Source organism: Gallinula chloropus, assembly GCF_964237585.1.
Source record: "Gallinula chloropus genome assembly, chromosome: 1".
Taxonomy (NCBI): domain Eukaryota; kingdom Metazoa; phylum Chordata; class Aves; order Gruiformes; family Rallidae; genus Gallinula; species Gallinula chloropus.
The window spans coordinates 95,558,173-95,577,811 of NC_140085.1; the positions used below are offsets into that span (position 1 = coordinate 95,558,173).

Below are 19,639 nucleotides of genomic sequence, written 5' to 3' on the forward strand. Positions count from 1 at the left end.
GTGGGTGGTGCATTCAATCCAAGTACCCCATTACTATACCAGGGGCATGACGACTTCTCTGATGTTAGAAAATATATATAGCCCATATATAGACCTCAAAATGCACCAATTTGTGTTAGAAAGTGTAACCTGGAAAATACATGTCCTAAGCAATTGGACCAGTTATACTTTCTGTGAAGTCAATTTACAGATTCAAGGGGTATCCAAAATGACTTTGCAAAACACAATAGCTTTAGGTATGTTACTGTTAAAAGAGCAGGCAGAGGGTGTTTGGAACCTTAAATCCAACCGATGGAGAATGCTGTCTCACCATATACAGTGCAACTACCACCTTGGAAGAAGTGCAAAAGAGGATGAGAGGTGTTGGACAGACCAGAGAGCTTTTCCAGGCAAGGAAGGACTGGTTTCAAGGCTGGAACTGTAAATCTTGGTTCATCTCTCTCCTGAATTCACCAAGACTTACAGGTTGGGGCAAATGGTTTTTAAACATTGTTCTAATGTTAGGTGGCTGATTCTTGATGATTGGCCTTGCTCTTGTAAAGTGTATGATTTCATGCCTTTTATCTTCTCTTTCCTCTATCTGTTACATGAAAATCACCACCCTGGATGAAGATTACACAGTGTTTGAGCCATGGAGCAGTGTGAGAAACTGAAAGGGTTCACGTCAAACATTGTGCTGGGAAACAGATATCTTCATGGCAATGGGGAGGGGCTGGTTGGTGGAAAAGATCAAAAGATGATAAAAAAATTCTGCACCCAGAATCATCATTACTTTCTCAAGAGGCAGAGATTAGGGTATATAAGCACAAAAACATCGAACTAGGCATGTGCCTGTCACTGGAGAAATGTTCTTTCAGTCACCATGGGATCCAAAAGTAATGTTTGATCTGCTTCCCCTTTAAAAGAGGCCACACCCCCTACCACTGCCCTTCGTTCCCCTTACTCTTGGCAGAACCCCGAGTTTTCCAAGGCTTCCAGAGCTGTCCAGATTGGGTTACAGCAACAGGCAAAAGAGATGGTTAAGAAAAACCCGAAGAGAGAGAAGTGACTGCAAAAAATGTGGAAGCTTCATGTATATAGAAACATGGTTCACACTACAGAAACAACTGGTTTCATTTCTGCATGGGAAGGACTCTACAGGTTAAATTACCTGGGGCAGGTATAGGTGCGGCTTGGAAAGAATGAAGAAGCAAAGTTTCATAGCTCTGGAAAAGTGCTTTTTTTTGCTTGATATATTTAAGCAAATCCTGACTGCAAGAAACCCCTGAGGCAAGAAACCCCTGAGACAAGAAAACTGAATTTTTTGGCTGCTTGTGAAACCAGAGAAGGTAAAAAGCCCTTGACAACTCTATGATGTTATAAATGTGCAGGAGGGGGAATATATGATATGTATATATTGATGTTAAAATACAGTGGGTTTGGTCAACTTCTTGAGACAATTTTGGAAGTTTAAAATGTTGGATCCTTCTTCCTTTGTGGGTATTCCTCAACAAGTGAAATATGGTGTTGGTATTGGAGTCATCAGGGATTCACTGGGGAAATGCATAAAATACTTATGGAAAATGCCTTCTGAAGATTCAGTGGGGAAATTCTGAAGAGCTAGTATCGTGGATCAATAGTATGGGATTTTAGCAGTCTGGGAGTCACACAGGTTACTTAGAAATTCACGCTTTCAGTTTTCTTGTTGGTAAAATGTGAGTGTCTCAGGTATTTCCTGTCCTCGTAAGTCGGTTGTGATTAACATATGCTGCCCTTGGAAAGGCAGTAATCGGAGCCCTTTTCACTAAGGAATAATTAACTTTTCTTTTTATAGGGTAAGGAGAATATTGTGAAATACTTGTCTGTTCCCCAAGTCTGTCAGGGTTAAATTCACTGAGCAGACTGATAAGGATGCCAATAAGCCAGGGGTTCAGACTGCAAAATTCAAATTGAATTCTGCCAAAGGATATATGGTTTGGCCAATGCCTAATAGCAAGAAAAAATACCCCCAAAAAGCAAGGATATGCTATTTGGTATTAATTTCCTATAGTGGCAAAAGCCAGTGCAATGGTTCCCCTTCCAAAGCCTGAGCTGTTCAATGCTTGCCTTCACTATATGTCTTGGAAATAGTTTTTGGTGCCTTGCCTTGCTCTCAGAAACCGTGGCTGAGCTGCTGCCCAATTGAGCCTGTGATGGTTCTGGATGGAGTAAGTCTCCTGAAAACTAGAGCATCAGTAACTGACATGACTACAGTGATCTTAATTCTGGATGTAGGCTGTCAGTTTAAAAATCTTTTTCATACTCATATTTCTCTCTGAAGCCTTCAGGTGAGATTTCTTGGTGGTGCCATTTAGGTCTGTAACAGAAAAAAATATATTTACTCAGCACTTTGCAATGTGACTCAAACTATCTGCATACATGTACTTCATGCCTGTAAGATCTCTAAAAAGAAGGCTGGCCAGATCTCGCACCCCTTGGATTTTTTTCTACAGACCAGCAAACATTTCTCTGAATACTGCAACTGTTGCTACATCAAAACCTAAGTGTTTGTTTTACTCTTGCATCATCTCTGTCTCAAATTGAATATTTTTATGAGCCTCTATTGATTTTTTTACCCTAAAAGTGAGAATACATAAATCACACTAGCTTTCTGTTGTGGTTTTACCCCGGCTGAGAGCCGAGATCCACACAGCTGCCTGCTCCTTAAAGGAAAAGAGCAGGGGAAGGAGTGTGTGTGTGGGGGGGGGGGGGCGCGGGGGGAAGGGAAAAGGAAGGGACAAATAACAACCCTAAATCCAAGAATCCAAGAGCCCATGGGTTGGGATAAGGATAGTTTACTAAAATAGCAGAAAGATACAATATAACAATGCTAACAGGACTTTAGAGCAAAAAAATATATGAAGCAGTTGATACACAATGCAGTTTCTCACCAAACCCACAACTCAGGCCGTGCCACCCAGAGCCGTCCCGGAACCCGACCGTCCCCCAAAAACTGCACGTCCTGGAGCCACCCCTGCTCCTCCTCCCATCAGCTTCCCGATATCCTGGGCAGGATGTAATTGGCATGGAATACTCTCTTTGGCCCATTTGAGTCACCTGTCCTGGCTTCACCCCTCCTTTCTCATGAATCAAGAAATATGAAGAGCTGAGAAAGTCCTTGACTGTCTGACAGCAACTAAAACCATCAGGGTGTTACCAGCACTGCTTTCATTTTAACTCCCAAACACAGCATTCCATCCGCTGCTACAAAAGAAGTTAACTACATCCTGACCAAAACCAGGACATTATCCATCCCTTATTCCATACCATTTACGTCATGACCAGATCCAACCATTTCTTTTGGGTACAACCAGTTTCTTGTTTCAGACACACATATATGTATGTACGCATGTATATGCACACATGTGCATACAGGTATTATTCCCTTAGTCTATGGACCATTCCTCTGAGTTTGTTGAGTAAATTAACTTTTAGTCCATGATTTTCAGGCTCCATTTGTCGTAACAGTCTCTCATGGTGTGAGTATGTGACACTGGATCGTTGTATGCCGCATCTCGGGTTCTCGACCGATACACCTGACATGGTCCATGCTCATAGTCTGTGAATCAAAGGTATTTATCTTCAAAGGGAAAGAGGAAAAAGTTCTTGGGACACCAGGTCTTGGTCCCATCATTGTGGCACTCTTCCTTTGTTGACTTGTATGACTCCGGCTGTAACTCCATTGGTACAACATACAGCAATTAAAGCAATAATGAATATACAGTAATGGGTTATTTAGCAATTATTATAATACACTTTCTACCTTATTAATTATATTGGCTATTCTCACCTAAAATCAAATCCCTCTGGGGTACACATCGAACTTCTCCATTCTTCTGCATTACCCACCAAGTGCAACCAGGTCCTTGAGGAAAAACAATCCCAGACATGGGTTTACCTTTGCCTGAAGCAGGGATGACCCAAACCGTCTTTCCTAATATACTCTTCTTATGCACCACTGGGACTCTGTCTCCTTCTACAGTACGTGGAAATTTTGACTGGGCAGGACCAGCTCGATTGGTGGATCCCCTAGAGTTAACTAACCACGTGGCTTTGGCTAAATGTGTATCCCAGTGTTTGAATGTTCCACCACCCATCGCTTTCAGGGTAGTCTTTAAGAGCCCATTATATTGTTCAATTTTCCCAGAAGCTGGTGCATGATAAGGAATGTGGTACACCCACTCAATGCCATGCTCTTTGGCCCAGGTATCTATGAGAGTGTTTCAGAAATGAGTCCCGTTGTCTGACTCGATTCTTTCCGGGGTGCCGTGTCACCATAGGACTTGCCTTTCAAGGCCCAGGATTGTATTCCGGGCAGTGGCATGGGGTATGGGATACGTTTCTAGCCAGCTGGTGGTTGCTTCCACCATTGTAAGCACGTAACGTTTGCCATGGCGGGTTCGTGGGAGGGTGATGTAGTCGATCTGCCAGGCCTCCCCATATTTATATTTCATCCACCATCCTCTATACCAAAAAGGCTTCAACTGCTTAGCTTGCTTGATTGCAGCACATCTCACATTCATGGATAACTTGTGCAATAGCATCCATGGTTAAGTCCACCCCTCGATCTCAAGCCCATCTATATGTTGCGTCTCTCCCTTGATGACCTGAGGAATCATGAGCCCATCAAGCTAGGAATAATTCACACTTACGTTGCTAGTCTAGATCTACCTGAGCCACTTCAATCCTAGCAGCCTTATCTACCTGATGGTTGTTTTGATGTTCCTCCATGGCCTGACTCTTAGGTACATGGGCATCAACATGGCATACCTTTACAACGAGCTTCTCTAAGCGGGCAGCAATATCTTGCCATAAGTCAGCAGCCCATATGGGTTTGCCTCTATGCTGCCAGTTGTTCTTTTTCCACTGTTGCAACCATCCCCACAGGGCATTAGCTACCATCCATGAATCAGTATAAAGGTAGAGCATCGGCCACTTTTCTCTCTCAGCAATGTCCAGGGCTAACTGGATGGCCTTCACCTCAGTGAACTGGCTTGATTCACCTTTTCCTTCAGTGGGTTCTGCTACTCGTCTTGTAGGACTCCATACAGCAGCTTTCCATCTTCGATGCCTTCCCACAAGGCGACAGGAGCCATCAGTGAACAGGGCATATCGCTTCTCATTCTCTGGCAGTTTGTTGTAAGGTGGGGCTTCTTCAGCCCGTGTTACCTCCTCATCCTCTGGTGACATCCCAAAATCTTTGCCTTCTGGCCAGTGTGTGATCACTTCCACGATTCCTGGGCGATTAGGGTTTCCTATTCGAGCCCGCTGAGTAATTAGTGCAACCCACTTGCTCCACGTAGCATCAGTGGCATGGTGTGTAGAAGGGACCTTCCCTTTGAACATCCAGCTCAGCACCGGCAGTCAGGGTGCCAGGAGAAGCTGGGTTTCAGTTCCAATCACCTCTGAAGCGGCTCAAACCCCTTCATAGGCGGCCAGTATTTCCTTTTCTGTTGGAGTATAATTGGCCTCAGATCCTTTGTAGGCCCGACTCCAAAACCCCAGTGGTCGACCTCGAGTCTCCCCTTGTGCTTTCTGCCAGAGACTCCAGGTAGGGCCATTCTCTCCGGCCGCAGTGTAAAGCACATTTTTAACATCTGTCCCTGTCCGGACAGGCCCAAGGGCCACCGCATGGACTATCTCGCGTTTGATCTGCTCAAAGGCTTGTTGCTGCTCAGGGCCCCATTGGAAATCATTCTTCTTCCGAGTTACGTGGTAAAGTGGGCTCACAATGAGACTGTAGTTTGGGACATGCATTCGCCAAAAACCTGTAACACCTAAGGAAGCTTGTGTTTCCTTTTTGTTGCTTGGTGGAGACATAGCTGCTATTTTATTGATAATATCCATTGGGATCTGACGACGCCCATCCTGCCATTTTATTCCTAAAAACTGGATTTCTTGCGTAGGTCCCTTGACTTTACTTTGTTTTATAGCAAAACCAGCTTCTAAAAGGATTTGAATTATCCTTTTTTCCTTTCTCAAATACTTCCTCTGCTGTATTGCCCCATACAATGATGTCATCAATATACTGCAGGTGCTCTGGGGCTTCACCCTTTTCCAGTGTAGTCTGAATTAGTCCATGGCAGATGGTGGGGCTGTGTTTCCACCCCTGGGGCAGACGATTCCACGTGTATTGGATGCCTCTCCAAGTGAAAGCAAACTGTGGCCTGCACTCTGGCGCCAGTGGTATTGAGAAGAAAGCATTTGCAGTGTCAATTGTAGCATACCACTTGGCTGCCTTTGATTCCAATTCATATTGCAGCTCCAGCATGTCCGGTACAGCAGCACTCATACCTGGAGTGACTTCATTTAGGCCACGATAATCTACTGTCAGCCTCCACTCTCCATCAGACTTCCGCACTGGCCATATGGGACTGTTAAAGGGTGAGCTGGTTTGGCTGATCACTCCTTGATTCTCCAGTTGACGAATCAGCTTATGGATGGGGATCAGGGAATCTCAGTTAGTACGGTATTGTCTTCTGTGCACCATCATTGTAGCAATTGGCACTCGCTGTTCTTCAACCTTCAACAACCCCACAACAGAAGGATCCTCTGAGAGTCCAGGCAAGGCACACAATTGTTCAATTTCTTCTGTCTCCAAAGCAGCTATTCCAAAAGCCCATCGGTACTCTTTTGGGTCTTTAAAATACTCTCTACGGAGGTAATCTATACCTAAAATGCCCGGAGCTTCTGGGCCAGTCACAATGGGTTGTTTCTCCCAGTCCTTCCCAGTTAAGCTCACTTCAGCCTCTAACACAGTCAATTGCTGGGATCCCCCTGTCACTCCGGAAATGCAAACAGGTTCTGTCCCTGGTACACTGGGCACCAGTATCCACCAGAACCTTGTACTCTTGTGGGTCTGACGTGCCAGGCCATCGGATCCACACAGTCCAATAAACACGGTTATCCCTCTCCTCCACCTGGCTGGAGGCAGGGCACCTCTATTGTTTCTGATTGTATTGGCTGTTCACTGGTGCAGCGTTCTTCCTGGCAGAATCTCGTTGTGCGATTCTTTTACCTCGCAGCTCATTTACTCGTGCTTGAAGGGCTGAGGTGGGCTGCATACCCCACTTACTCATGTCCTCACCATGGTCACGCAGGTAAAACCACAGCGTCTCTCGCGGTGTGTACCTTCTGTATCCTCCCTTCTGGGATGATGGACGTTTTCTCCCAGTAGCTGCAACATCGCTCCATATGGGTTGGGAGTTGGACACATTGTTGTCAAATCATTTGACCAGTTTCTCTACCACTGCGATGACAGAGAGGGAAACATTGTCCTGATATCTCCGGAGTTGGCAGGACACGTGATACACGCTTGGTGGATCTGCATCACTCCAGTCCATTGATGCCAGTGAATTGGTGTGCCCTGCTGGTGCACTTCGTACAACCTTACGCCACATATCTGGGGTGCATAGGACTTCATCAGGATCAGAGGGAAGCTGTGAGTTGTCCAGATCATAATAAATTATCTCCCATACAGCTAATTCTCTCAGGTGCTGGACAGCTGTCTCTATGCTGTTACACTTGGGTGACTGACATGTAATATATTCCTTTATGGGATACCTTTCCTTCACACTTGACAGTAGTCACCTCCAGAGGCTGAGGATTTCCACTTTATTCCCCAATAGCCTTGTCAATGCCTCCTTTCTTAGCTAGGGATCCCAACTGCTTGGCCTCCCTGCCATCTAATTCCAGACTATTGTCCCTGTGATCCCAGCATCGGAGCAACCAAGTGATGATGTGCTCACTTGGGTGGCGGCTGAAATCCTTTTGAACCTCACGCAGCTCACTCAGGCTCAGGGATTGTGTGACAACCTCTGGTTCTGCTTCATCCTGACATGCTCCATATGGCCCTGCTTCATCATCATCATCATCATCATCATCATCATCATCATCATCATCATCCTTCACTACACGAACCGATTGCTCTGTGTGTTTCCTTTTTTGTATGGGAGCAACAGACACTGGTGTGGGTTGGTTTTTTGTTTCATCAGCAGTATCTGCTGTAGGGGTAGCAGTAGCTGCAGCATCGGTTGGACAGGTTGCAATAGCCACATTTCCTGTCACAGGGGGTGCAGTAGCCACAGTGCTAGTCATGGGAGTTACAGTGACCTCTGTGCTAGTCATAGGGGTTGCAGCAGCTACAGTCTCTGCTGGTCTGTTTTCCTTCCTTTCCCTCTGACAGTGCTGACAGTACTGACAGTGCTGCCTGCTATCAAGCAGTGTTTGGTAAATAGTGGCCAGGGCCCAGCACAGTGCAGTAAGGTGTGCATCTCTGGGAAACTTGCAGCAATTTCTTTTCAGATATGCAGTCACTTTATCAGGGTCCTGTAACTGTTCAGGGGTGAAACTCCAAAACATCGGGCGTGAGAAAGTGCCTAGGTAGTTGCCCATACTCTGCCACGTACCCTGCCACTCGTGATTATCCAGCCTCAGAGAAAGCTCATGAGTGGTATTCATAGTTTGAATATCCCAGGGATGTTGAAAAGTTTCAAAAACTGTTATAAGAGCTGATGTATTTAGCCCAAAGAGAAAGAAAACAGTGTAGCTATTTCTTTCTGTACCCCCACCATACCGGCTGCCGTCATTAACCCCTTCCTGTCCAAAGAATAGACAGGGCAGAAAATCTCATACAAGTACCAGCACAAGCTCATGGTCATCGATATTATGGTATCATAGACTGCTATCATAACAAAAACAGAAGCTGCAGCCCCGAGATGGTAAAAAATCCTGCCAGGACTGCATACAGCATGCAGTGGTTTTGCTGCCACAGCTGTGACCACAGCCTTGTGAATAAATACCACAGCATTGTGACCAGAGACTGCTTAAACAACAGTGCTCATCACAACTTTGTCTTAATTACAATCGGGTCAGGGTCCAATCTACTGTTATCCCAACCTTTCGGGCCCCACATTGGGTGCCAAAAAAGACTGTCGTGGTTTTACCCTGGCTGAGAGCCGAGATCCACGCGGCTCTTTTTCCTTTAAAGGAAAAGAGCAGGGCAAGAGGGGGAGGGGTGTGCGAGGCAAGGGAAGGGAAAAGGAAGGGGCAAATAACAACCCCAAAACCAAGAAACCAAGAGCCTGTGGGTTGGGATAAGGATAGTTTACTAAAATAGCAGAAGGATAAAATATATCAATGCTAACAGGACTTTAGAGCAAAAAAAATCTATGAAGCTGTTGATACACAATGCAGTTTCTCACCGAACCCACAACTCAGGCCATGCCACCCAGAGCCGTCCCGGAACCCAACTGTCCCCCAAAAACCGCGCATCCCAGAGCCGCCCTGCTCCTCCTCCCATCAGCCCCCCGTTATACTGAGCAGGACGTAATTGGCATTATATTTCTCATGAATAGAGAAATATGAAGAACTGAGAAAGTCCTTGACTGTCTGACAGCAACTAAAACCATCAGGGTGTTACCAGCACTGCTTTCATTTTAACTCTCAAACACAGCATTCCATCCGCTGCTACAAAAGAAGTTAACTCCATCCTGACCAAAACCAGGACACTTTACAATAGAAATAATGTGCAAAAATCCATAGGTCATAAGACTAAAATTCACCCCAAATCCAGTGATGCACATCAGTCAAAATTATTCATCAGTATTAAAAGAATTGGCTAGAAAACCTGGCTAAAATTTTGCTGTGATAGGGTGGTTTGACCCTGGCTGGAGGCTGGATGCCCACCAGTGCTGCTCTATCACTCCCCTTTTCAGCCAGACAGAAGAGGAAAATATACACTGAGAGGCTCTTGAGTCAAGATAAGGACAGGGAGAGATCATTCCACAATGGGCAGAACAGAGTCAACATGGAATTAAAAAAATGCATCTAATTTATTACCACACCCAAATACCCTCCAAGAAAGTACCCAATGAAAACAGAGTAGGATAATGAGAAATAAAACCAAATCTTAAAATAGCATTCCCCACCCCTCCCTTCTTCCTGGGCTCAGCTTTATTCATGTTTTCTCTCATTTCTCCCCCCTCTAGGTGTCGTGGGGGGGATGAGGAATGGGGTTTCAGTCAGTTCATCACGAGTTGTTTCTGTTGGTCCTGTGGGATTTTTACTCCCCATCATCTACCATGGGCTGCAGGGAGACAACCTGCTTTTCCATGGTCTTCTCCACAGGCTGTAGGGGAATCTCTCCTCCAGTACTTGGAGCTTCCTCTCCTTTACTGGCCTTGGTATCCACACAGTTTCTTACATCTTGCCATTCCCTCCTCTGGTGGCAAAAAACAGCCACCTGGAGGTTTTTTTCTTTTCTTCTTAAATATGTTATCACAGAGGCATTACCACCATTGCTAATTGGCTCGGCCTTGTAGCAGCTTCTTGCAGAAACCACACCCACAGCTCCCCCCTCCCCCCAAATCTTGCCATGCAAACCCACAGCATGTGTGTAAGTCAGGAATGGTAATGATAGCCATCCTTTGGGGATGGGGAAAGGAATTAGGGCAAGCTCTTTAGCACCTTTTCAAGCTATTTAATTTGCGGGGGAATTTCTGCATCGTGGTATGCTGTATTTTAGAATAGTGTGCCTGGTTGAGGAAGAGTGTGGTCTGCCAGCTACAATAAGATCATTCTTTTCTGTTCTGCAAAAGAGCTTGCAGTTCATTATCATTTAACTGACAAAACAGAATACATGATGGCAGAACCTCCTCCTCTTCCTTAGCCTTCCTACCTGAGATTTACATACTTGTGTTTTTGGAAGTTCAGTGGATGCTCTTTTGGTCTGGGGAAAGGTGTGAAAAGTTCTTTGTAACTGCAGTATTTGCAAACACAGGGAAGTTTCCTGCCTCAGTCAAATCTTGCCATGATCAAAAATATATTTTAGGGGGTAGAAGGGTTGACATGGGACATCTTAAACTCATTTGGAAATGGCACGTAATGATTTTTCCTCAGTGTTCTGTTCATGGATGGTGAGGACTAATGTTCCCTAGCCCTGTAAAACACTGAAAGCAAACACTTAAAAACAAGTACAGTATCAATCAGTGAGGGATTACATGTTAATGAGAGGGTCTCAACCATTATTAAATGTATGGTGTTACGTAATGACCTTAAGGCCAAAAATTGTGCCTATGTCGTTGCAAACAAAAAACATGTTACAGAGGGCTGCAGTTCTTAATAAGTTGTAGAAAGGTAATTATATAATAAGGGTATAATATTTTACTTGCATTTAACCAGGTTTTCTGCCCTCCTTTTATGTTGACAGTTTGACATGCATCTACTATAGACCAAAGAAGACATGAGGGGACAGGAAACACTATCTCTTCTCATCTCTTTATTTTACATAAGTGCTACAGTTCTTGGTAGGTTTTAGCTCTCTTGTTTATGAAAAATAAGACTGTTATTATGCATTGTTTTTATTTGGGGGAATGAATTCAAACACTGTTTATTAAAGATAAATAACTGATTTGGGGTAATGTAAAATAGTCCCAAAGCAAATGGACAACTGTTTGGAAGATGTCTACATGGATGGCCATGGCCATCAATCACGTTGAGCACCCAAACTGTTACCTGCCCAGATTTCTGTCCTATGGCTTGGCTGGTGGTGTCATGTTCAACAGGCAGTTGTTGTCAATTTATACTGAAAATGGATTAGAAGTACATTGGTTGATTCATCTGGATTGCACTGCCAGATGAGCTGGAGAGAGCATCAGAATTTCTGAGGAGACAGCTGTAGCCACACACTCACTACCAGCTTAACAGATTGTCTGACCTTGGCCAAGAAAGTCTGTATAACAATAGTAAGTTAATACAGTCAGTTTTAAAAAGATTAATTTAAAATTGTTCTTTTCTTCCAGCAAGGCCTAGATTAAATGTTAACAGCAATGAGATTATTCACTTATGTGAATTAAATGTTGAGGCATCCACATTGTAATTACCTCCAGGGGCTGGGGCAGAGCTCCCTGACACCCACTGAGGTGATGAAGCTGTTTCAGGCAGTTCTGTCCTTCCTGTTGGCATGTCCTTTTTTTCCTGTGGCTTGGCTCTATGTGAGGCTATTGGCAACCCAGGCCATTGCACCATGGTGGCACCAGCGCTTTAGTGAGTAGTGAAGTGCGGCTCAAAAGGGTTTTGATTTCCAAGGTGGTGCTTTTGGAATGCACTTGAAGCTCAGGTGCTAAGGTGGCAGGGTAGTGATTTGAATATGTAGGTGCATACTCAGGATATCTACTTAAAGGTGTTCAAAGACAAGAACTCTGCATTATAATATTGATTAAACAAAATTAAAACCCTTGCTGTCCCAGGGACTCACATTCCCAGAGAACTGTGAAAGAGCCGTTGGCCTGCTCTGTAGGCATGTGCTGCCTGCCAGAGTGGGAGTTTCTTTGTCAGAGATGAGGAGGGGCAGAAGACTAGGTTTAACTTGATCATTTCTGCTTGATGTGATTTAGGTGATACAGAAGAGGAAACGGTAACAGGGCTTTTTTCCAAGGACTGCATCCTCCCTTGTGCTTTCACACCTGGGCGTGATGAAGTGATATACTGGAAGAAAGGGGTTAAAAACGTGCATGCTTACTATTACCATAGGGATCAGCTGGCAGAGCAAGACCTAAATTACAGAAATAGAACATACCTTTTCTATCAGAACATTCGTGATGGAAATGCCTCCTTGAAGCTTAGTAACTTGACCATGACGGATGAAGGCCGTTACAAATGTTATGTGGGAACACAGCAAGATAAAAAAGAAGTTGAAGTCGTGCTGCATGTAAGAGGTCAGTAAGATGTCAAAAACTGCTTGGGTCCCAGCAGTGGAAATGGGATTAAACCAACAGATTTTCTTGTGTTATATCTCACATGGAATCAAAATCTTCCAAGCTAACAAAGTACCTTTGGGACCTAATAGTATTACAAGGCAATTAATTTTCTCTGGTGAGATGTACTAACATGGACTGAAAAAATATAGTGCATCATTGTTCTCATAACCTACTGCTCCATGATTTCTGAAGGCTAACTAAGTAGTATACTTGAATTTCAAAACATTATGTGGTTTCTCAGAACAGTATGGACTCTGGCAATAAGTAATAATATGCTTCCTTCTGAAATCAAACACATTAAATTTTCTTCCCAGTTTCATTTATTATCCCCAGTGTTATTTCGAAAGACTGATAATTTCAAGTTAAAAAGGATTTTGATACTAACAGGATATTTTTTTTAATGTACAGTTCCTTCCTACTATGCACTGGAATACCTGAAGACAGACACAGAAAGGACACTGAGGTGCTATGCCTTTCTCACTTATCCAACACCAGATATATCTTGGGTACAAGGTAATGAATCCACTCAAGAAACAGGTCGGCAGGACACCAGAGATGGAGTTCTCTATTATTTTAGAAGTTACAAGAACATTATAAACACAACTGATCCTTACTACTGTCGTGTTCGTCTGCCTCAGGAAGAGTGGTATGCTGAATGGAGGATGCAAGGTAGGAATGAATGGAAGTCCCTTCCTGCATTGTTACTGACTGTGGCAGCTGCTTTCAGGGCCAAAGTGAGTAGGTCAGGATGGGTACAGGATTGGTACAAAAAGTTGTGTTTTCCTCTTTGAAACTCGTTTGTTACAGTTACAAGGCAGGATGTCATCACAATTCTGTAAGTTAGCTTTACTCTGAACATTTTTTCCTTATCTGTTTCACATTTCAAGTGGTGCACAATAATCAAACTTCACAGTCTGTGCACAATAATCAAACTTCACAGTCTGTGCACAATAATCCAACTTTACAGTCTATCAAGAAAAGACTGGACTTAGACCAAATGCACGGAACCCTTAGTGACCCTGTGGGTTATACGAGGCAGGGTGAAGTTTGCCTGCTGCTCTAGACACATGCAGTCCTTACTGGGTCTGTTCCCCATCTTCTGCCAGAACTGTGTCAGCTCTTTACACTTCAAGTTCATTTGAGTCCAAGTACCTGGGCTGAGTCCTGGGGGTGCCTGGCGGTGGAGCGCAGCAAACACTGGTTACATTGGAGCAGAGAGCAGCTCATTTTGTTAGTTAAGAGAAAACAGGGCTGTTAAATTTCAACTCTTCTGTTTTGTCCTCCTGCAATCCCAAACTTTTACTGGAAATTCAGTTCAAATAACTAACTGGTACTTTTCAACCTCTCCTGTTTCTTAGGACCTATATTTTAATTCTATCAATAGCAATGTGAGAGCAATTCCTTTGTGTGATGTGCATGGCTACCTCCATTCCCAATTTCCCCCTAAGGTGTGCCCAGACACACTCAGTTCCTAATCCCCCGCATGTGCTTCCAAACAAAAGTGCAGTTATTGTTTTACATACAGTAGTTTACTACTATGGAAGGTTTCAGTGATGGCATCATAACAGCTAACAAGTCTTATTTTGCTAATCTATCCTTTTGATCCACAAGAAAAAAGCTACACATCATTACCCTTCTGTTGGAGTTTCCCTGCATCCTTCTATCCTCTCACTGGAATGTTTTGAAAACACCCAGCTTTTCTTTTTCCTGATATAATGTACTTTATTGTTTTGTCCTCATGGTTTTCAGCCCCATGCCTGTGTCTGTTTAGATCCACACACCAAAACCAAGCGTGGTTGGACTTAAAATTCAGAAATTACCTAAATAACCTTCATAGTATTAAAAATAATAAATGTTAGCAGGTTCTTGATTTATCTGTTTCAGACCAGCTGTCTGACGTGGAAGGAAGCAGGGCTGTAATTCCTTGTGAAGTCAGCAGTAGCACAGCAAACACCCAGAGCTTCAGCGTTGTCTGGACGTTAACCAGAAATGCAGCGACCTCAGTCCTGGCTTCCTTCAATGGTACATCTCACTCCTACCAGCCTGGAGTCCAGATTAACCAAAGTGACTTCTCGCTGATCTTGGATGACCTTACGGCAGATGACAGCGGAGAGTATGTCTGTGACATTTCATCACCCCGCTACACAAAACTTTCTGTGACAACTTTGCAAGTGGGTAAGTTGCCACTCATTGTGGAGGATGGGGACCTGTGAAGGGAATGCAGGGCCAAAGGGGCACTCAAAAGTCTTTAAAATAGTGGGAAAAAACAATTGTGTAATGAGGACAGGTGGGTAGATGAGAGATTTTATTATTGTTGTCCCAGGGGAAAAAACCAGCCAAACAAAGATCCACATGACCTAAGCTGTATTTATCTAAAGACTTCAAGTTTCTTCTTTATTTTTTCCAATCAACAGCTTGTTGTGGGAAAGGTCTCAAAATCAGGGGCTGCCCTCAGCTGCCAAACCTGCCCTCAGAGCTGAGGGCACAGCAAAACTCTCAGAAGTCCTAAATGCCCTGCTGCGAGCAAATGCAATCTTTTAAGGTAGCAGGGAGGTGAAGGGAAGCCCAAAATGTGGAGGAAATTTGCCTAAAGAAGAAACATGGCTGAGGAGAACATGCACTTTCTGAAATAACAGCGCAAACAAGTTACAGATTTGTTTGGAAAGGGGGTGATGTTTGGGATGCAGCTTCCTTGAATCTCAGTCCAAACGGAGGAGAAAGAAACCCATTCACCCAGTAATACATAGGCAAAGAGTAGTAGTAGTCAACTACAACCACCTAAAAGGCTGAGAACTGATATAGGGCACCTCAGTTGTTTGGTTTGGGGTTTTTTTTCTGGGTGTGTTTTTTTATTTTTTAAGAAAGAAAAAAATTTCAAACAAGCCAGCAAGACCTGACAAACAGAGGCAGCGTAACAGCCAAGGGGCTAGAATAAGTGACTTTGTATTTTTCACTCCTTTCTTCCCCCTCCCCCATGATAGCTTCGTTTCAGTCTGAAAACTTGATCTGGGGGGTGTGTTTTAAATGGCAGTGGCTATATGCAACCTGAAGGAGGGAAGTTAGATTAAAGAAAACAATTAAGTCAGACAAACAAACTTCCTCTCAGCTCAAATTTCAGCATGATTTTCCTTGTCCAGTAAAGCCAGTACTGTGCTTCTGCAGTGGGGGGCATTGAACACCTCCAAGGAGTTACATGCTTAGTGGGTGCTCCTAACCCGTGTGCACAAGTCCATTGGTCCCCCTGTATGTTGGCTGGAGACAGGCATGTGCACCTGTCCAGTGCAAACATGATCTGGATAATCCTCTGTAAATGCCTTTCTCTAGCTGCTCTCTGCAGGTGGCTCTTTCTTACAATAGCCATAGGTGATATAAATCCCCTCTTTAGCGGCTAAATTACTGTGCTGCTGATGGAATTTTCCTCCTGGTGAAACAGAAGTACAGAGAAGACACCGGAGAGATGAGCACCTTTGTGGCAGCACAGGCTTATCCTGTGTGAAGAAAGGCTGCAGCTTCAGACTGCTCTGCCAGAGGAACTGACAAGATGTAAACACAGGTCTGCATGTAGAGGTAGAGCCAAGCTAAAGGCAGTGACTAGATTAAATGCTCTGTTTAGGCAGTTCTCTTTTTTGAACTGTTTGCTAAACATCTGCAGAGAGTTTCCAGAGGAGTGGAGAATTTTTCAGATTCTTTGGATGAGATGCAGCAGTGGAAAGGAAGCCTGAAGTAGAAGAACAGTACTTAAAGGAATGAGTACTCCAGGCCTGAGAGTTCTCACGCTGAACCTGGCTGGAGTAGTGAGACCCTTGGTGCTGTGTAGAGGTTTCTGCTAGACAGGCTCTTGTCTCCTGTGGTATCCTTTGCCTACCTCGGGATCCACTGCTTCTGTGCCCACCTGGGTTGCACGGTTCCATCATGAAGTTTAGAAATGTTTCAGATAAGGGTCGTGTGCGTTTTGCAGCAGAAATCCAAGGTCCAGGTGGGATAACGCTTACGGAGTTGTTCTGCTGGAAATCAGCAGTACCGTTAATGGCACCAAGCACTGGAGTACCTAGAGGCAGTGGTTACTGTACTGGGCAGTTGAGGGGTTTTTAGCAGGATTTGTGTTAAGTCATCAAATTGTGCTACGTGAGAACATGTGGAATTTTGTATCAGTATAGTTAAGTTAGATAATCTGCTTTCAGCTATTTGCATTTAACTCATTAAAGTATCATTTAACTCATGATAAATGTCATGAGATAGTTGCATGACAAAATGGCCCAGTCTTACAGTATGGGTCAAATAATTTGAACATTGTTGTGTTAGTAACATTAAGAAGAAACAGAGGTTCTCCCTAAATCATAGCTTTTAGATTATAGGTGAGAGAAGAATCATAGCCTCAATGTACTTAGTGAACAAGAGCAAACGTTACTTTGCAATATAAAGCGCTTCTGTTAAACTTTTTGGGATTTGTGTTTTTAAAGAAAACTCAAGTAACACCTTGAAGATTGTGTCCCAACGGCTCGGAGTGCTCGCAGTGCTCGGAGTGCTTGGAGTGCTTGGAGTGCTGCTCGGAGGGATTACAATACTGCTGCTGATGGTCAGGCGTAAGGTATGTACAGTCTTTAGGGGATTTATTTTTAAAGGTACTATCAAGATTAAATCCAGACCTTGAATGTTTAACCAAAACATAAATTCCATTTTCATGGGCTAAAACATACAACAAAGACTGAAAATGTAGGATAATAATGTAGGATGTTTCAGCATAAATAAATTGTCCTCATTCTTGCTGTTTCCTACTTCCAGAAGGCCCTCTTTGGGTATAATCAAAATAGTATTTTGGGCTCTAGATGTACCAGTGTCAAAGCTCACCAAAGCTGCAGTGTGAATTTATACTAATTGTTTTGTTTAAGGTACTTTTATAATCATGTGGTCCCTGATCTCATCTGTCTACCTGTCTCCTAGAGTACTGCATCTTGAAGTGGATGCATTTTATTCTTGTGCATTTGTAATAGGTTGTCTGTCTTATAGTCCCTGTCTCCTTGTGCATTGGTGGCACGTATCCTCAAAAAAAGGAACTGTAGCTTGAGGTTCTTATGATACATATTTCTGCATCAGACAGTACAGCCCCATCCATGGAGCGGTACACTTTTTGAATTCTCTGGACCTCAAGATTTTGTCATAACCTAAATTTGGTAACATTCAGGAGGTATTTTACAATTGTTGCCATAAGCTTCAACAAGAACATACCAAAAATCCAACTCTAAAATGACTGAATCTCTGTATTTCCTCATTTATCCTGTCACTTAAGAGATTCACTTGCATGCTTATTAGTCAATTTTAATGCTAACATGCTTTAGAGATGCTGACAGACTTTTGAGATGCAGCTGTTTAACTTAAAAAAATTAAGCAAGATTCATTTATCTTGGGGTTTCTTGAGACCTTTATCATACCATAATCAGAGGAAGTGGAACAGTTTACAGGTTAACTCAGCTCTGGTTACCATGATGGATGACTAGGTGGAAGAAACAGGAATGTTTCTGCATGTAGATGTTTATTCTACTCAGCTAATGTTGAAATGGAAAATACTGACTCTTCCTTACAGTTCTGTGCTGTTTCCACTAGAGGTTTAATTTTACACATTCTACCTTTGACAGAAGCATCGGAAGAAACAGAATCAGCGGAAGAAATATAATCACTGTAACACACAAGAATCTGATAGTTCTACCCAACAAGCATCTGAGCACCACGTGGCCTCTCACCCCTCCACTCAGCAGGTTGGGGAGAAGAATGGGGAGACAAATGTAGAAAGGAGAGAAAAATAACAACAGGACTTAGAATAACACAGTGGGTGATAAAGACAAGGCAATTTACAGACCCGCTGACCAACTGGACACTCAGCCCACACTCAGAGCACCCCAGATCCAGTCTGGAAACAGCCCTCCCCAACTAATGGACTTTCATGCCAAGCATGGCATCATATGGTATGGAATAACCCTTTGTCTAGTTTGGGTCACCTGTCCTAACTACCCATGTCCCAGATCCTCGTGAAAATTAACTCAATGCTAGCCAAAACCAGGACACAGAAGAAAATCACTCCCTGCACAGACAGATGCTAACGAGGTGTGATTATCCGAGCAACAAACACCTGAACTAATAAGAAAAAACATGAAAGTCAATTGACACGTGTAGAGGAAGAGTTGGCATGAGAAATTGGAACTTGGGTATCCTAAGGGGACAATGAAAAGGTTTCTACAGAAGAGGACTTAGTTTTGAGGGATTTTTTTTTTCCAGTATGAGGGAGAGCTTCCTGTTTTGCACTTCATTTAGTATTTAAATTTCAAGCAAAACCAACTTCTCTGATTAAAAGATAACACTTTATTTCTGAGCCACAGGCAGTCCTGACCGGACATATCCTTCCACAGCGTCTCCTATGTCTCTCCTGTAGCTGGCAGACAGACATCCTTTGGCTGGTCACAGGGGAAGCTTCTAAATTCATACGAAGTCCACTGAGTGCTTTCCTACTGAAGTCATACGGACTCTGACTGGCAGGACAAACACAATGGGTTATTTGGACTGTTCCCCCTGCACAGGTTTAATCGGTGTTGCTTTAACAATCTGCACATGAAATACACGAGGCTGTGAAGCATGACTGAATTGGCCCTTGGTTTTGATTTTGTCAGAGATCTGCCAATTATGATTTGTTCCAACATAATGAAGCAGGCTGTTAGCAAGATGTAGTCTTTTCTTGATCCCTGGGGCTTGGCAAAATAAAACCACAAAGAAATGAATGGAATACACTATACAGTATCTTTGGATTTTCACTTCGTATTTATTTCAGTAAGTGCTTGGTGTTTTCTACATCTGCTTTCAGCTGTGCTGGATTA

The 19,639-nt window shown here is 43.6% G+C and overlaps 1 protein-coding gene across 1 annotated transcript; it reads left to right on the forward strand.

Annotated features, from left to right (window-relative positions):
• The first annotated feature begins 1,005 nt into the window (after window positions 1-1,005).
• Window positions 1,006-19,562, forward strand: HHLA2 (HHLA2 member of B7 family). The gene is made up of 7 exons (XM_084274502.1): window positions 1,006-1,328; window positions 11,228-11,324; window positions 12,414-12,734; window positions 13,185-13,445; window positions 14,661-14,951; window positions 17,237-17,364; window positions 18,410-19,562. The coding sequence occupies exons 2-7, from the start codon at window positions 11,261-11,263 to the stop codon at window positions 18,575-18,577; spliced, it is 1,233 nt and encodes a 410-aa protein (XP_084130628.1). The 5' UTR covers window positions 1,006-1,328; window positions 11,228-11,260; the 3' UTR covers window positions 18,578-19,562.
• Window positions 19,563-19,639: the final 77 nt, after the last annotated feature.